The sequence below is a fragment of the Tiliqua scincoides genome, chromosome 5, assembly GCF_035046505.1.
Source record: "Tiliqua scincoides isolate rTilSci1 chromosome 5, rTilSci1.hap2, whole genome shotgun sequence".
Lineage (NCBI taxonomy): Eukaryota > Metazoa > Chordata > Lepidosauria > Squamata > Scincidae > Tiliqua > Tiliqua scincoides.
In genome coordinates, this window is record NC_089825.1 from 83,742,073 (window position 1) to 83,757,871 (window position 15,799).

The 15,799-nt window shown below is 45.7% G+C and overlaps 1 protein-coding gene across 1 annotated transcript in view; it reads left to right on the plus strand.

Moving 5' to 3' along the window:
• Positions 1-2,270: 2,270 nt before the first annotated feature.
• The window catches only part of IGFBP4 (insulin like growth factor binding protein 4), a 40,540-nt gene continuing 27,011 nt past the window's right edge, over positions 2,271-15,799 (plus strand). The window contains exon 1 of the mRNA XM_066627998.1: positions 2,271-2,711. Within this exon, the coding sequence (XP_066484095.1) occupies positions 2,363-2,711 (349 nt within the window). The 5' untranslated portion in view covers positions 2,271-2,362. The remainder of the gene's footprint in view (positions 2,712-15,799) is intronic.

A 15,799-nucleotide genomic window follows, 5' to 3' on the forward strand; every position in this document is an offset into this window, starting at 1 on the left:
CCAAGCATGCAACAGTCAGTGATGTGCTTAACCTAATGCACAGTTTGTCCCCCAGTTAAGGGTTGAATGTAAACCAGCGCTCATCTATGCTGAAAATTATTTTAATTGTCAGGTCTGAGTCCCGGAACAGGAAAAGTAGTAACAAAAGACTGCTACTGAGCATGCTTAGAGTGCCTTTCCCCCATCATCATATAAGTACAACTAGCCCTCATATATCTGAAATTGTCCGTAAAGGTGCCCAGGGCAGAGGGAGCACATTCAGGCAAGTCTGAGTTCCAGTACCTCTCATTTTAGAAAATTGAGCTTTGTTGATATAAGAGTTCACTTTCTTTATATTGATCTAACTCAGGGGTCTCCAAACCCCAGCTCGGGGGCCAGATATGGCCTGGGGAGAGCCTCTATCCGGCCTCTGGCCAGCCTCTGATCCCCTGAGTGCCTCTGGTCCAGTTGACCAAACACAACCAGAGTGTGGGATGGGGGAATGGGAGTCCATTTAAGTGTATACTTTATTTCTTGGTCTGTGTTGGTGCCTGGAGAAATCCTGGACATTTGAGCCCATTCATTCATTCATTCATTCATTCATTCATTCATTCATTCTAAGTTCCATCCCTAATGTATTTATTTAAATTTTATATTTAATTTTCCCCCCCGGTCCTCTACACTATGCCAGATATTTGATGTGGCCCTTTGGCAGAAAAGTTTAGAGACCCCTGATCTAACTGGAGATCACACAAACTTAAACCTTTAAACCACCACTCCTCAGCAGGGGAAGCCAATTTGAAGCAGTGACGTGGTGGGCAGAGAAAGATGTAAGTATCTTATTTGCTATTTCTCAGCTCTCATTCTTTCTTCCCTATCTCAAAGTGGTTTTTGAAAAAGAAAGAAAGAAAGAAAGAAAGAAAGAAAGAAAGAAAGAAAGAATGGGGTCAGCAGTGGCATCACTAAAGTTTGCATCTCCCAGTATGGGAAGCCAGCACATTACCCCCACGATGGACCTCCTCCCATGCAGTGTTGATACACCATTGCCCTGCCCTGTTGGTTTTTTTGCTTTAAAGTTTTATAGAATAGAGATATTTCAATGTCCTTTGCTTCATTGCATTCTGCATGAAATTACACATCAAATAATATATAAAATGATGGTATTATCTGAAAATACCAAGATTTTAAAATTTTTGGCCAGTAGTGGTGTCACCCCCCCGGTGCACGTCACCCAGTGCAGCGCACCCTGCCGCACCCCCTAGCAACGCCAAGGACCCACAGTTACATGTGCAGTGCATGGGGGCGGAATATGATCGTGGTTTGCAAAATTATGAAGGTGCAAAGAGTGAATGTTCTCTATAATTTGGAAGCATCCCATGAAATTCACTGGCAAGGTGGTATAGGACAAACAAACAAAAATCTACACCTAACACATAATCAGTTTCAGATATTATGCAAATGCGAGAAAAGTGTCTGAATGGGAGAGTGGTCCATCCACTTTACCCTCTCCCTCACTGTGGTGTCCAAGGGCCACTGTGTGCAAGATTTTGGAATCAATGCACCTTTGTAGCTGAGAGAACACAAGATCGCCCTTTACATCAGTGTTACATGGATGCAAGGAAAGCCACTTTTGGCCTCTTCCAGGTGAACTATGAAGAGGAATTCATTGCTGCAAGACCCAGTCACAACCCCAGGTGCAGAAACATTTTTTAAAAAGGATTATATACAAATTCAAGGTAAGGCGTCTATCCATCACTAGCACCCATAATAGCTAAGAATGGAGCTTCCACAGTCAAAGGCAGTCGCCCTCTGATTTCCAGCTGCCAGGAATGAACAACAGGGGACAGACAATGCCTTCATGTCTTCAGCTTGCAAGCTGTCTAGTACTGGAGACAGAGCACTGGGCATTTCTCCTGCTCTGGCCATAATCAATAAAATGCTGTGTGGCCCAGCCTGGGAGAAGCAGACCTATTATAGTTGCGGCATTCTGTTTCTCCCCACACGGGCACTGGTAAAGCATGCTTGTAACTTACCAAAGTAAGAGGAGAAGCATGGCTCAAGGCATGCTGCTAGTTTCCAGTTCAGCGCAGGTTTCCGTCTTTGCAGCTGCTGTTGCAAGCTCTTTGTGTTTCCTTCCTCAGGGCAAATAAGGTCTTTTCTCAGCTGTGGGGCAAGCTGCCTTGGTTGTTGCTGCCTGGGCTCTGCCTCTCCCTGGAGCAGGGAGGTGTGGCCAGAGAGTGGTATAAAGTCCAAAGAATGAGCTTCTCCCCCGTTCAGTGCAGAGTCCCCGTCGCTGGAGATCAGATTCTCTGCTCTGCCAGCAACACAGTGCTTTGCAACTTTCTCCTCTTGGGCCCTCACTGCTCCATAACACCTGCCTGCCATGTCCTCAGGGACTGTGCCTGTCACACTGCTGCTCCTCGCCCAGGTGGGCTTGTCCGTGAGCCTCGAGCCCATCCACTGCCCGCCATGTTCCGAGGAGAAGCTGGCACGCTGCAGGGCACCCGTCGGATGTGAAGAGTTGGTGCAGGAGCCGGGCTGTGGATGCTGTGCAACATGCGCCTTGGCAAAAGGGATGCCCTGTGGGGTCTACACACCTCGCTGTGGCTCTGGGCTGCGCTGCTACCCGCCGCGGGGCGTGGAGAAACCCTTGCACACTCTCATGCATGGCCAAGGGTTGTGCATGGATCTGTCTGAAGTTGAAGCTATCCAAGAGAGCATCCAATCCACAGGTAAGGGGGCATCAGGGGATGGGGCATCCAAGGTTGGCAGTGATTTGCAATACTCTGTGCAAGCTAGTTCTGAGAAAATGCCTGATCCTGTTAATTCCAGATGTGGGAAAAGACAGAATTGTTTGGGGTGCCTTGCATTTGTGTGATGTCAGCTCTGAAAATCTGCAGGGCACAATCATACCCATCTGCTGATGCCTGGCAAGAAACTGGCACCATATTAACAATGAATGCCCTTGTTTCAGGGTAGAGTAACCTTGCCCTCTCCTCTCTCTGGGGAGCCCTACTTTGTGTAATGTTTGTGGCTAACAATATACTTCTTGGTTGCCAACATAAAACAGAAAAGGACTTGCCACAACATTCAAGGTGGCCTGTGGCCAATACGAATATGTAATTTACCTTTTCTTCTTACAGGGCATACTCACAGACATGGTTTACCTTCGAAATTTTCTTCTGTGGTAAGGGGGAAAAGTATCCACATATGCAAATGCAACAGTGTTAAGGGGTAGGGCAGAAAATTCACCCTCTGCCTAGCTCCATAGGGAAATAATCAAAAGCCATGTTAACAGGTTGTTATACTGTTGTACTATACTCCATTATATTGCTGAACAGGATTTATATCTTGCACTTCTATTTCTCCAAAAAGCTCAGGGCAGTGTGCACACTGTCTTTTCCCCACTTTTATTCTCACAACAAACCTGCAAGGTGGGTTAGACTAACAGCAAGTGACTAGTCCAGGCTCACCCACTGAGCTTCCTAGCTAAGGAGCGATTTGAACCTGGGTCTCTGGTCCTAGCCCAAAACGCTAATCAGTAAACCACATTGTCTCTCAAGAGTCAGTCTTTTGGTATATGTAGGTATTCAGAAGGTAGTACAGGGCTGATCATAATGGGCGCATCCAGCTCCTGACAGATTTTGGCACAGGAGAGAAAGGGTTAACAAGGAGGCTGTGCCAGCCACCCCATCTTTCCTATACATAGGGCAAAAGGGTGGTTTGTGTTGGAACCTGCCTCTTCTAATGTGGATCATTTATACCTCTGCATGCTTCCACCTCTGTTCCTTAACAATTACAACAAAAGAGAAGTTAATGCACATAAAAGGGGTAAGTGAATGGTGCAGTTGAATGGCCAGCTTTTGTTCCCTTTCTTTTTCAGGGCACACTTGGGCATAAGAAATAGAATCTAAAATACATTATATGTCTTATATAGGTGCACATGATCCATATACAGGTGCCTGGTTTTCCATGTTCATTTCAGATTGTTTCTGGCTCTGTAGGTTCATTTAGTGATGCAGATGAGAATTCCAATTTTGCTCACATGCATGGAATGAAAAGGCGGGGGGAAAAAAATCTATGCTCTGGCCACTCTTCAAAGACCACAACTATAAAAAGCAGAAAGGTGGCTTAAGGGTGCTAAAGCAGAATTAATCCATTTTAAGTGGCTGCAACTACTCCTTCCAACTGCGTCTACAGCTCTGCTTTTTCACTCTGAACGGAGACATTCAGAATAACCATCACTCCTGCTTCTCAGCCACGGATGTTCGTTTGCACCCATGCTATAGCTATAAATGAGCACTCAAAGAGGACAAACTCTTTTCAGTAAGGTTAAAAAGGGTCCCATGTAGGCCTCCTGAGCATCTATTCTAGCAGCTGCATGATAGAGAGAAATTCAACAGGTGAAGCTCCCCAATGTTAATCCTGTCCTTGGGCAAAGAGCACCTGCTGGTATTTCTGTGTCACTCCTGTCTGATGTGAGCCCATGCCGAAAGGATACATTTATGAATGACACAGGCACATGGGCAGAAGCGGTTAAGGTAGGCCTTTCTCAGGCATTCAACCTCCTGCTGGGCAGGATGGTGCAAATCGGGAGGTCTGTGTAATCAGCTTCAACCACATGTCAATCCCACAATCATCCCTGCAGCGTGGGATTGTACCACATGTGGTACAAGAGGCTTCTACACTGCTTGGAGTGCATGTGATGGGGCATGACAGAGTGGGTATAGCACATTAGGAGGTGATACATGTCACTGTTATTAGAGGTTTTGGAGAAAGACAATTTAACTATTGTGACAGTTCTTTCAGATTAATTACAGAAAGGGGATACGAGTTTGTGTGTGCCATTTATTCTGCAAAAAATGGCAAACAGTTACTTGAAAGCATTAGGCTCTTGAAGCAGAAGATGCCTGCTAGAAATGTGCGTGTGCAGGACAGACTCCAGAGAACCATATATTTATTACACTTTTATACCTTCCGCCAAGGAGCTCAGGGTGGTGTACCTGGGTTCCTTTCCTACTTTTGTCCTCACAACAACCCTGTGAGGGAGGTGAGGCTGAGAGATAGTGACCAAGAAAGCTTCATGGCTGAGTAGGGATTTGAACCTGAGTCTTCCAGGAGTAACCTGGGCTCCAGGTCCAACTCCCAAACCACGACATCCATGCTGCCTTCTATTGGTTAGATGCAAGATGATATCTTGATGGATGGAATCACATGGTCAGAGAGAGCTGTGGGGGGAGGGAGCTGAAGGGGAGTTCATAGACTTGTCCTATAGCAGGAGCCGTTATGTCATCATTTGATGACACCTTTTTTAAAGGACCTTAGACCAAAAAAAAGCATTAGGTTTAGCAGAAGGCAAACTCAGAAATTTGCCCAGCAGCATATGCTAATATTTAGGCCACTTCTTTCCCAAGGGATACATGAGAGACAGTAAGGAACTCCTATGGAACTCATATGTTTAACATGCAGGGCTTTTGATAAGTGACATGTATACCAGGGTGAGAGAAATGGCTCCTGCTGAAATTCCCCCTTCTAGATTAATATTAAAGGTACATGAGGTCACCCTCCTCTGTATCTGATCACCGCAGTACTTACTTCTACATTTTTACTGATTTACAGCCCAGCCCTATCCACACTTTCCTGGGAGTAAGCCCCACTGACTCTAATGGGACTTACTTCTGAGTAGGCATGCATAGAATTGGGCTCTTATTTATTTATTTGGAGCACTGACCCAGGGTGTAAACGCCCCAACACATTTTGGAAACCTGTTGCAATTGGAGCTCACTGCTTCCTGGAAAACCTCTCCTGTGTGGTCTGTGCCAGGAAGTGGCACACAGCATGTTTCAAGGACTTGTAAATAGCATGCAGTCTCAAATGGTCAGACCCCCTGCCCTGTAATGTTTTGGGGAGGCCTGGTGCCAATTGGGTTGGTTTCTGCTGCATAGAACCTTATGCTTAAAGAGAGGAGGAGAATGTGGGAAAGAAGGGGATTAACCGCCACCCCGCCCATGGATCAGTGAGGTCCAAGTGTGTTGCATGGTTTGGCTAGCTCATAAACTTTTACTAGTTTTCTTTCACTGCTGTTTGCATTCATAATGGCTTCTCTCCTGGGGCAAATAGCAGCTTGGGGTGGGGGAAAATTTTTAGCCAGGACTGCTGCAGCAATGGGCAAGGTTAAAACAGTCTGTGGCCCCCGCCCATGACTACAACTTTTTCTTTTTGAAAGATGGAAATATAGAGATGCATTTAGCATTACAGATCATTAAAATCTAAGCTCAGGGACGATGACAAAGGAAAGGTTGCCAACTGATCAAAAATAGCTGGGCCAGCCAGCTCTTGCGCTTTTGGGAGCCTTGATGCACAGAAAGCAGCAGGTAAAATGTTCACAGCAATGAAGTAAACGTTATTGCCTGCCAAATGCAGCTGATCTAATTGTAATTAAGGGCACCTCTACAAGTGCAATCTTATCATTCTTTTAAAATTATAAATTAACATATTTTCAATGGCATCCAGATTAACAGCCCAATCCTAACCATGCCACAGCACGCAGCCTTGTCAGCAGAGCATGTGCTGCATACTATGGTGGTGCGGGAGGGCAATCAGATGGCCAGCAGAAGGTAAGTAAAAATGATTACCTATGGGTCACCTTGGACCCATGCTAGTTATTTTGCTGGTATAAGAAGAAAAGGTTGGAATGGGTGGGAAAATTGGGCATAAGATCCAGCATGCACCTGGGGATAAGATCCAGCATGCATCATGTCACCAAGATTCACCCCCTCCAGCCTGCTGCTCCCTGCCCCCCCTCCTTCATCTTGAACAACGCCTGAACTTCCCACAGCCCACCCCTGCAACCACTTTATTTGGGCTAGCAGTGTCTGGGCAACCCTGGTGCATTAGCAGCTCCACAGTGCACAACAGTCGAAAGTCTGCCACGCTGCCACAATGGGGCCTATGGCAGCAGATCATGAGATCTGCTGCTATAGGCCCTTGATAAGGTTGGGCTGTAAATATTAAGGTGTCAATTACAGGTATGTCTAGGAACACAGAACGTGTTGTTGAAAAAAATTACAATGCAAAAATGTAATTGAGTTCAGTGTTAGAAAAGTAAGTCAAGCATTATTGTTATTATAACACTAAAGGTAAAAACAACAACAGCAAACGCATACGTCTTTTAAGTTTCAGCAGTACCACCGATAGAGGACAATATACAAACATGTACGGCACAAATATTAACTCTCAGCGGGGTTGCCCGACTTCTGTATTCTAGGAAGCTGGTATTCTCTGGACTGAACAATTCAACACCCTTACAGGTGGTCAGAGTCTATAATAAAGGTGGCATTGCCTAATGGAAAAAGCTTCATAGCTAGGAAGCACATTTGTTCACATAGTACGAAGCCATTGGTGAGAGTGGGGGGGGGGAGGGGAGAGGCAAATTAGAAGATGATGCTTTGCCTTCACCGAATTAGCATGAACTATTCAGACCTTGTATTATTTGAAAAAAACAAAACAAAACCAAAAAACCAAAAACCTGAGGTTGAATCTGTGCCCTTTGGCATCTTTAGGTCCCTTCATTGAAACGCCTTGCATCCTAGCTGCCTAGTTTGTACTTATAGCAATGGGTAAGGGTAAAGTTGCCAAGCCTGCAGGACTGGACGGGCTACCTCAGAATGCCAGGTGCAAGGAAGGGGCACTAGGATGCAGGTGTCTTGTTGTCTTGTGTGCTCCCTGTGCTCCCACATCTGGTGAGGCCTCTGTGAGATACAGGAAGCTGGACTAGATGGGCCTTTGGCCTGATCCAGTGGGCAAACTTTCTTATGACTGGCCTGGAATCTCCAGGAATTGGCACTGATCTCCAGGTGGCCACTGCAAGCAATCCTGGGGATTTTAATGGGCTCTCTTTGGCTTAACAGCATTATGTGAGGCTAGGAAAAAAAAGGACACAATCCTAATCAACTTTTCAGCAATGAGGTAAGGGCAACGAAGCTCCAAGGTAAGGGAACAAACATTCCCTTATCTTGAGGTGGCTTCCAGGATTGCCCCCCCAACCTCAGGATGCAGCACATGCCCCATTGGCACATCTATGCCAGTGCTGGAAAGTTGGTTAGGATTTGGACCAACATCTGCTGAAAGAATTTCCATCAGCGGCCTAAAATATGGGATGGATGTATGGATTGTATTCATTATAAGTGAGTGAACAATGCCCTTGAGACATTGCTTCCACACCCTGGAATCTAGTGCCAAGTCTTCTATATACAGTACTGGAGATCAGAGACTTAGGCCACAATCCCATCCACACTTTCCTGGGAGTAAGCGCCATTGACTTTAATGGGACACTTTTGAGTGGACAAGCCTATGCATGGCTACTCAGAAGTAAGCCCCATTATAGTCCATGGGGCTCACTCCCAGGTAAGTGTGGTTAGGATGTGGCCTAAGGCTGTGGCCAAACCAATTTTCCAGGACTGATGCAGCCACAATGCAGCCCTGAGGTAAAGGAAGTAACATTTCCTTATCTTGAGGACACCTCCGTGACTGCCCCTCCACTCCCGGATGCAGCACACGCCCCATTGCTGGAAAACTGGATAGTTTTTAGCCCTGAATTATTTACAGCCCTATTCAATCTAACCCTTTCCCCCTATGGTACAGCTGCACCACTGGAGCGCGTGCGCATCCTCTGGGGGGGGGACAGTCTGGGAGGTCTCCTTCAGGTAAGGAAGAATTTGTTCCCCTGCCCTGAGTAATCATGTGCTGCCATGATGGGTTTAGTTGGACCTGTACCAGCAACCTTGCTAGCACAAGCCTGAGTGGACCAGGAAGGTGTATTGAGGCCAGGAAAGCGAGGGTAGGATATTGATGGAGATGCTGCCCCTTCCCAACCCTGTCACCTCCCTCCTTGTCCCGGACTCCACCCATTCCTCCCCCTCCCCTCCCTATTCTGACCACTCCCCCATGCCGTCTCACCAGTGACAGGGTTTTTCTGTGTTGCTTGTTCTGTTGCAACGCAGCCTTGGATTGGTTCCGGCAAACCTTACAAAATGCAGACATCCCGTACAGATGCAAGAAAATAAGCTTGCAGAAACATTCTCCAGCATTATCTATTATGTGGCCTCATTTTCCCCTTCCTGTTAATAGGTTTGCAGCCCAGGTTCAGCCCCTAAACCTGGAAAAAAAAGTGTACCACCCCCTGGGCTCGGGCCCCCACTAACACGCAGAAATTAAGCAAAGCTTTTCCTGGCATGGACTTAAGCTGTGGGAAACGCATCACCACCTGCTACATTTCTGGGTGTCAAGCGGCTGTTAAAAAGCACACAAGCAGAGCCAGTAAAAACAAGGTTTCTTCAGCAATTGCTGCAAGCTTGCAGGGCTCTGACTAGCCATTTCTCTGCCTTGAGGCAGCGGGGTCCAAATCCTTCAGCCCTCCTGCTGAGGTCTGGCACCTTGAGCATTTTTAAAAAGTCACCTGGGAAATTATATGTCAATAGCTAAATGTATAAAACAGGAGTTTGCGGCAAGGGATGTAGAAGGAAATGATTCATCTGTCACCGCCAAGGTAATAACATCTTCAACCTGAACTAAGACTCCGACGATTGTCTGTTGCTGTTCAAGATTCCTTCCATTGCTTCAGCAGGCTGCCCTAATAGCCTGCCTACCTGTCTTTTAGGAGTCCCAGACTCTGAGGGACACTAGTTTAGATTCTACAGAATGAATGCAATTCTGTGTTTGAAGGCAGAAAAACAGAGGTGAATCTGCCTCTCTAATGTTGAAATTAGTGAAATACTGTACTGTATTCAACATAATTTTGAATTTTGAACATACTGGTTGTTGGCAACCTTCAGTCTCGAAAGACTATGGTATCGCGCTCTGAATGGTGGTTCTGGAACAGCGTCTAGTGTTGTGCCGACGCCGTATGGCGAAGTTGGAGTGTCTTCTCCAGTGAGCAAAGCCTGGGTAAAGAAGGTATGGAGGATAGGCTGTTACCCATGCAGCAAATCCCCCCTTTCCACGTTGCTGGAATGGTCCAATGGAAAGGCAGAGGCCAATACGGTTGGTTCCAGCGGCGTCGCAGGAGTTGCCAGAACGTGACTGTGTTCAGCCGTGAACTGCCTTAGGGACTCTGGCTCCTGATTTTGCCTCGAGGTTGACTCCTGAAGCCTTTTCCATAACTGGATGTAGCCACAAGGCAGTGGAGGTTTGGGATCAGAGTTTCCTTCTCTTAGATGAGCTGCCTTCCTAGGCTGACGAATCCCATCTACCCGGTATTGCAGAGGGAGAGCAATACTTCCGTTTGCCTCCTCCCTGCTCCCCCTCTGCAATTCCCCCTCTGCAATTTGAACATAATTCAACAGGGAATAAACATAATTTTGTTTATGGGTGGATTTTCCTACACCCTTTCAAAGCATGTTTAACTCTCATTCTTCTTTTCTATCTTTTCCTTTTCTGAATTGGAAAGCTTATGTTCAGGATTCCATCATATTAAGTGCACCACTTTCTAGTAGTGGATCCACTGGCTTACTTTATGTGAGCCACCTCAATTGTTTTACTAAACCATTTCTCAAGGGAGTCTTTCATACAACTTTATATCTGTAGTTGTCAGCTTTTTTGGGGGGGTGGGCAAGCCTCCTGCACCTTGTAACAGCTGCATAGCAGGCAGAAATTTAACAGGTAATGTTCTCCCTCACTAAAGCTGTTCCTGTGGAATTTCTGTCACTCTGGTGTTCCAGGCATTTGCAAGACTGATCAAGGATGTTTCCCATCATGCCCTCTAATCAGAAAAAAAGACATGAATTCTTAGCACACCTATGGACTACAACTGAGTAAAAAATAGATTTTCCAATGAGAAGTTTAATTAATAATTAATATTAATATACTAACTCGGAAGTCAACCTTACTGAAATCAGAGTTACGGTTCACTATATAGAGATACCCAACTTTTCAGCACTTGCACAAAATACCCATGTCTCCTCTTGGGGATAAAAGAATGATTCCAACTAGCACTCAATTTCTAAAACAAATACCTTTAAATAGGGACAAAGCTTAATAAGCTTTGTGGATTGAGGATCAAGAAGGTTAAAAACAAAAGCATATATGTAGAGAGAGATTTCACCAACCTGAGAAACTCAGCTTTCGTTTTTCCAAACAAGGATGCTTAATCATACGACGTGCCTCTATACTAATTGATGCCCCAAACCTATTGGGCCCAGCCGCCAATGTAATGCATGTTCCACTGGTGGCAACTGCCTTATGGCAGTCATACAGGTGTTCTGGCAATGTGCAGAGTAGCGTGCAGGAGCAGCAGCGAGAAGGCCAGAGCTTTCCCACGCATGCTAAATTATCACCAATGACCTGCTGAGGCAGGAAGGTTGTGGGAGATGCAGGATGGGGGAGGGTAGAACGAGGTAGTGATGGACGGGGTGGGCAGATCGGGTCAGAGAAGGGGGCGGGTTTGGTAGCAGCAGCAGCTACAAAATCCTAACCCCCTCTCTGGACCTGATCTTGCAGTGTGGGTCCCTGTGAATCCGCATCAGCGAATTCAATTGCTTGGGACCAAGTAGCTCTGTAGCTACTCCATGCTATGGAGGCTTACCCCAAGGAGACCTCCACAACAGCCCCCCACCCCCCCGCAGGATGTAGCATGAGCCGTTTTGGTGTCACTGCTTCGACCAGGGGGTTGAAGAAAAGGATTGAGTTGTTAGACTGTCAGTCCACATAGCTCAGCATTGTCTACATCACTGTTTCTTAACGTTTGTCCCCCGCTGTACCACTTCTCATGGTCCACCTATTAGAAGTACCACTGGCAGTAACTGGCAATGGTGTCATCACCAGTTATTTCCTGATTGGGAGGCCAGATGCAATGTAACAAACACCCGTAAGAGGCGCAGGACAGAAGATGGCTTTTTTGAGGGTGTGGGAAGTGCATGCTGGAGCTCTGCCTGCCCAGGGTGACCAGATGCCCTCTTTTTCCAGGACATGCCCTCTTTTTTTAGCCTTGTGTCCTGGAAGAGAACTTAAACGTCCTCCTTTTCCTTGTGAGTAGGTCCCTAACGGCAGCACATAGCTGTTTTGTAATTAACAAATTATATGTAACAAATTACATGTAATATAGTTTAAAATTTAATAATAAATAATATGGTATAGTGTTTAAATTAACCACGTGAAATAAATATACAAGTGTTTTTAGCTTTTATTTTGTCATGCCCTACATTTTTTGGATGTCCTACATTTTTGGATGTCCTACATTTTGGGGTGCTTTGTCTGCTTTTGTGGTTACAACATCTGGTCACCCTGTGCCTCCAACTGCTACTTTTTGTGTTGCATTGCTGGTCTCACGGCCAGGTAGCAGGCATAGGAAGATCCCATGAGTACTACTGGTGGTACCAATACCACTAGTTGAGAAACACTAGTCTACATTGTAGACAACATGCTCTGAGTCTACAACATAGCTAGAGCTCTCCAGGGTTTCAGATAGGGTTTCCCAGCCCTACTTATTAATCCCAAGAAATGAACCTGATATCTTTTGCATAGAAAACATGTACTGTACTACTGAGCAATGGCAGTGTCATGCCTTTATGGCTACACCGAGAACTTTGCATGTGTGTGGGCAGTGTCCATTGAAGTTAGTGCAGGAGAGAGATTGGTCAAGGATTGGGCTTCAGTGCCCTGCATAGCTCCTTCCTCTTTCCCAGGATTAAAAGAAGAAGAAGGAAAAGTATGCAAGGATCCTTAATTTGCATATTTATACCCATCACAGAATTCCAAGCTTAAAATCACAGCCCTGACAGCTTCCTGTCTCTACATTTATTTATTTTTTTGCTGAGGAGTGTCTTAAACAAGTGAGCCTATCATTTTGAGCCTCAGTGGTGTCTCTGAGTGAGGTTTATGGAGGCAGGAAAGTCAGCTTCCTGCTGCAATTTCCAGGTTAACATCCTCTGGGATGTCATGATTTAACAACACTGAGTTCTACAAAAGGTTGGCAAACAGGAGTCCTGCCATTTTCAAGCCACATGGCAGGAGGATGTGTGTGAAATCCAGCAGGGAAAACAGAAGATGAAATCAAGAACCAAAGGGGAAACACAGTTCTTCTTGATTTCATCTTCTGTTTTCCCTGCTGGATTGCACACACATCCTCCTGCCGTGTGGCTTGAAGATGGCAGGACCCCTGCTTCCCAAACTTCTGTAGAATTCAGTGTTGTCAAATCATGACATCCCAAAGGACGCTACCCTGGAAGTTGCAACAGGAAACTGACTTTCCTGCCTCCAGTAGTAACTGAGGATATGAGACATCCGGGAAACAGCTGGGGCATCAGAAGAACATCCTTTCTGAGAATGAAGGCTGAGCAAGGGCTTCCTCCATCAGTGGACAGAAACACATTTCCAGCATGTTAGCACTGAAATATCAGTTTTGTATTGTGCTTGTGGCAGTGAACCCTCCTGATACTGAGTGGTTCAGCTGGTGCAATGTTATGGAAGGTCCATGAACATTTCAGCTGCTTTGGGAACAAAGCATGGACAACAAAATGTTCACAGTCCAAATGCTATGAGGGAAGGGAAAGTTTTTGCTGGGATTAACAAATACCCTGAAGAAAGAATGGGGCAGTTTTAAGACTGGGAAGCTAACTGGGAGTGAGTCCCAGATGGTGAAGTACCTAAGGAGAAAGAGGAATTTTAAGCAAAGAGCAGGTGGAAGTGTGAGACTACGGGAAAGGGCTTTGGGATTGTAGCCCAAGGGGTGAAGGAGCAACATGTTCACTAGACATGACCCTTCAGAGCCTTTAAATGGGGTACAGAAGAGAGCTTTCAGGGTCTTGCAATCATAAGGGGGCAGTGAGAGCAAAGAAGCAGTGAAATGGGGTGGAGCTAAAAGTTACATATTGATCTGAACTAACTAGCTAATTCTTTGAATTCATGCTTCAGTTATTTGTTACCAACAAAACACCCTTACTTTCTCGGAATACAACTCCTTAGTATGTACGTGGCCTGTTCAGAAAAACCAAGTGGTACAGCTCTCTGGAGACGATCCCACTTCACAATGCAGAGGGAAGATTGTTTGACCAAACAATTCCTCAGGTAAAAAAACTCCCTACCGGAAGAAGGGTCTAGCCTAGCTATTTTCTTGGTATCCAAGTTTTCGCCACACAGTAGCGTTTTGTCTATTTTTTCTTAATGGTACCATCCAAGAAGGGCTGTACTACAACTGTCCATATGTTTTTGATTGACTTTTCCAAGATGATACCTTTTGCACAGTTATTACGTTCATCATTTGATAATTGACTCGACATATTGTATATCAGTAGATATATTGTATATCTTCAAGGCAGGGTTTTTTTTTTTGATGATGTACACTGATCACCCTATATAAAATAAATAATATAGAATTAATAATGTAAGGTGGCTGCTTTATAACCTTGACCAGAGCCTATTTTGTATAGCATTCCAAGTGGAACAGTGGCCGTGATGTATGTGTCCACCGGTCTCCGTGTCTTGTTGTTGTTTGATTGCCAGTAGATGCATGTTGTTTTTCAGAGTTACTACAGTGGATTTCACTGTTGTTGTTCCTGAATACACATTCTCAGACTCTGGATGTGTGATACTACATGGGCTACCAGGAGAAGGGTCCGCAATACCAGTGGATAGGAATTGTATATTCCAACATTCCTTACTGGGCAGATGTTGCACCCCTAAGAATTCAGCAAGGGCTCCTCATTGCTAGCAGTGAACCTCCTGTACTGACCTCAAAAGAAGTAAAGCGACTAGCTGAATAGGAGAATAGGCTCCTCTATCTGTAACAGGTATGAAGAAGAGACCTTTCAGCAGCTGCAGCTTTTCTCACCCCTGCAGGAACAAGCTGTATCTGTCAAACATTTCTCTTCTACGCACCTGTTAAAGGCACAGAAGCCCTGTCCTCCTTTGCATCTGGTAATTCTACTATGGAGTTCAAAGTTGTCGCTACTGCAGAACTATGAACAACCTATTTATTTTTCACATTTGTATACCACACTTCCTCCAAGGAGCTCAGGGTGGTGGATATAGTTCCTTCCCTCCTTTTGTCCTCACAACAACCCTGTGAGGTAGGTGAAGTTGAGCGATTGTGTCTGACCCAAGGTCACCTAGGAAGCTTGATAACTGAGCGGGGATTTGAACCTGGCCCTTCCAGGTCTAACTCCCAAACCACTGCACCATCCTGGCTATTGTGCCTTGAATGGTCCCAATGCAGCAAGAGGGGTTGTCTTGCTGTACCTCCTACCATGTTTCTTCCCAGGCCCCGTTGGTCACCCCTATCTCCTGTGAGATGACGTCAATGTGTCTCTTTTCAGCAGATTGAGGATGACGGTGAGCAACAGGACTCTGTAAGGAATGAGGCAGGAGGTTCCTGCTGCATCAGAACTGTTAAGAGTTACAGGCTGGCAACCCTAAAACAGCTGTCCCTGCATGTGTGTGTGTGTGCACGCGCGCGCGGGGGGGGGGAAGACTTATAGTGCTCCATGGTTCTTTGTTGATGCTAAGGCAGCAGAATGAGGTGGCAAATACCGGTAGCAGGAGTGGCCTATACTAGTGGTTCCCAAACTTTTTCAAGTTGACGTAGTGGGTCATTGGCTGCAGCTCCTCATTAGGGCTACAATCCTATACATTGTATATTGAGTTTTGTGAGGATACTGTTGCTCCCCTGGCTGGTTTCCACAGCTCCCTGGGAAGTCATGGCTCACAGTTTGGGAACCACTGGCCTATATCTACTTGTGGCTGCAGGAGGGAGATGTTCTAGCCCAGCCCGCTCATTATTGTATTGTTTGTCTGCTTGCAGGTAGTGGTTTTTTGTTTTTTTTAAACT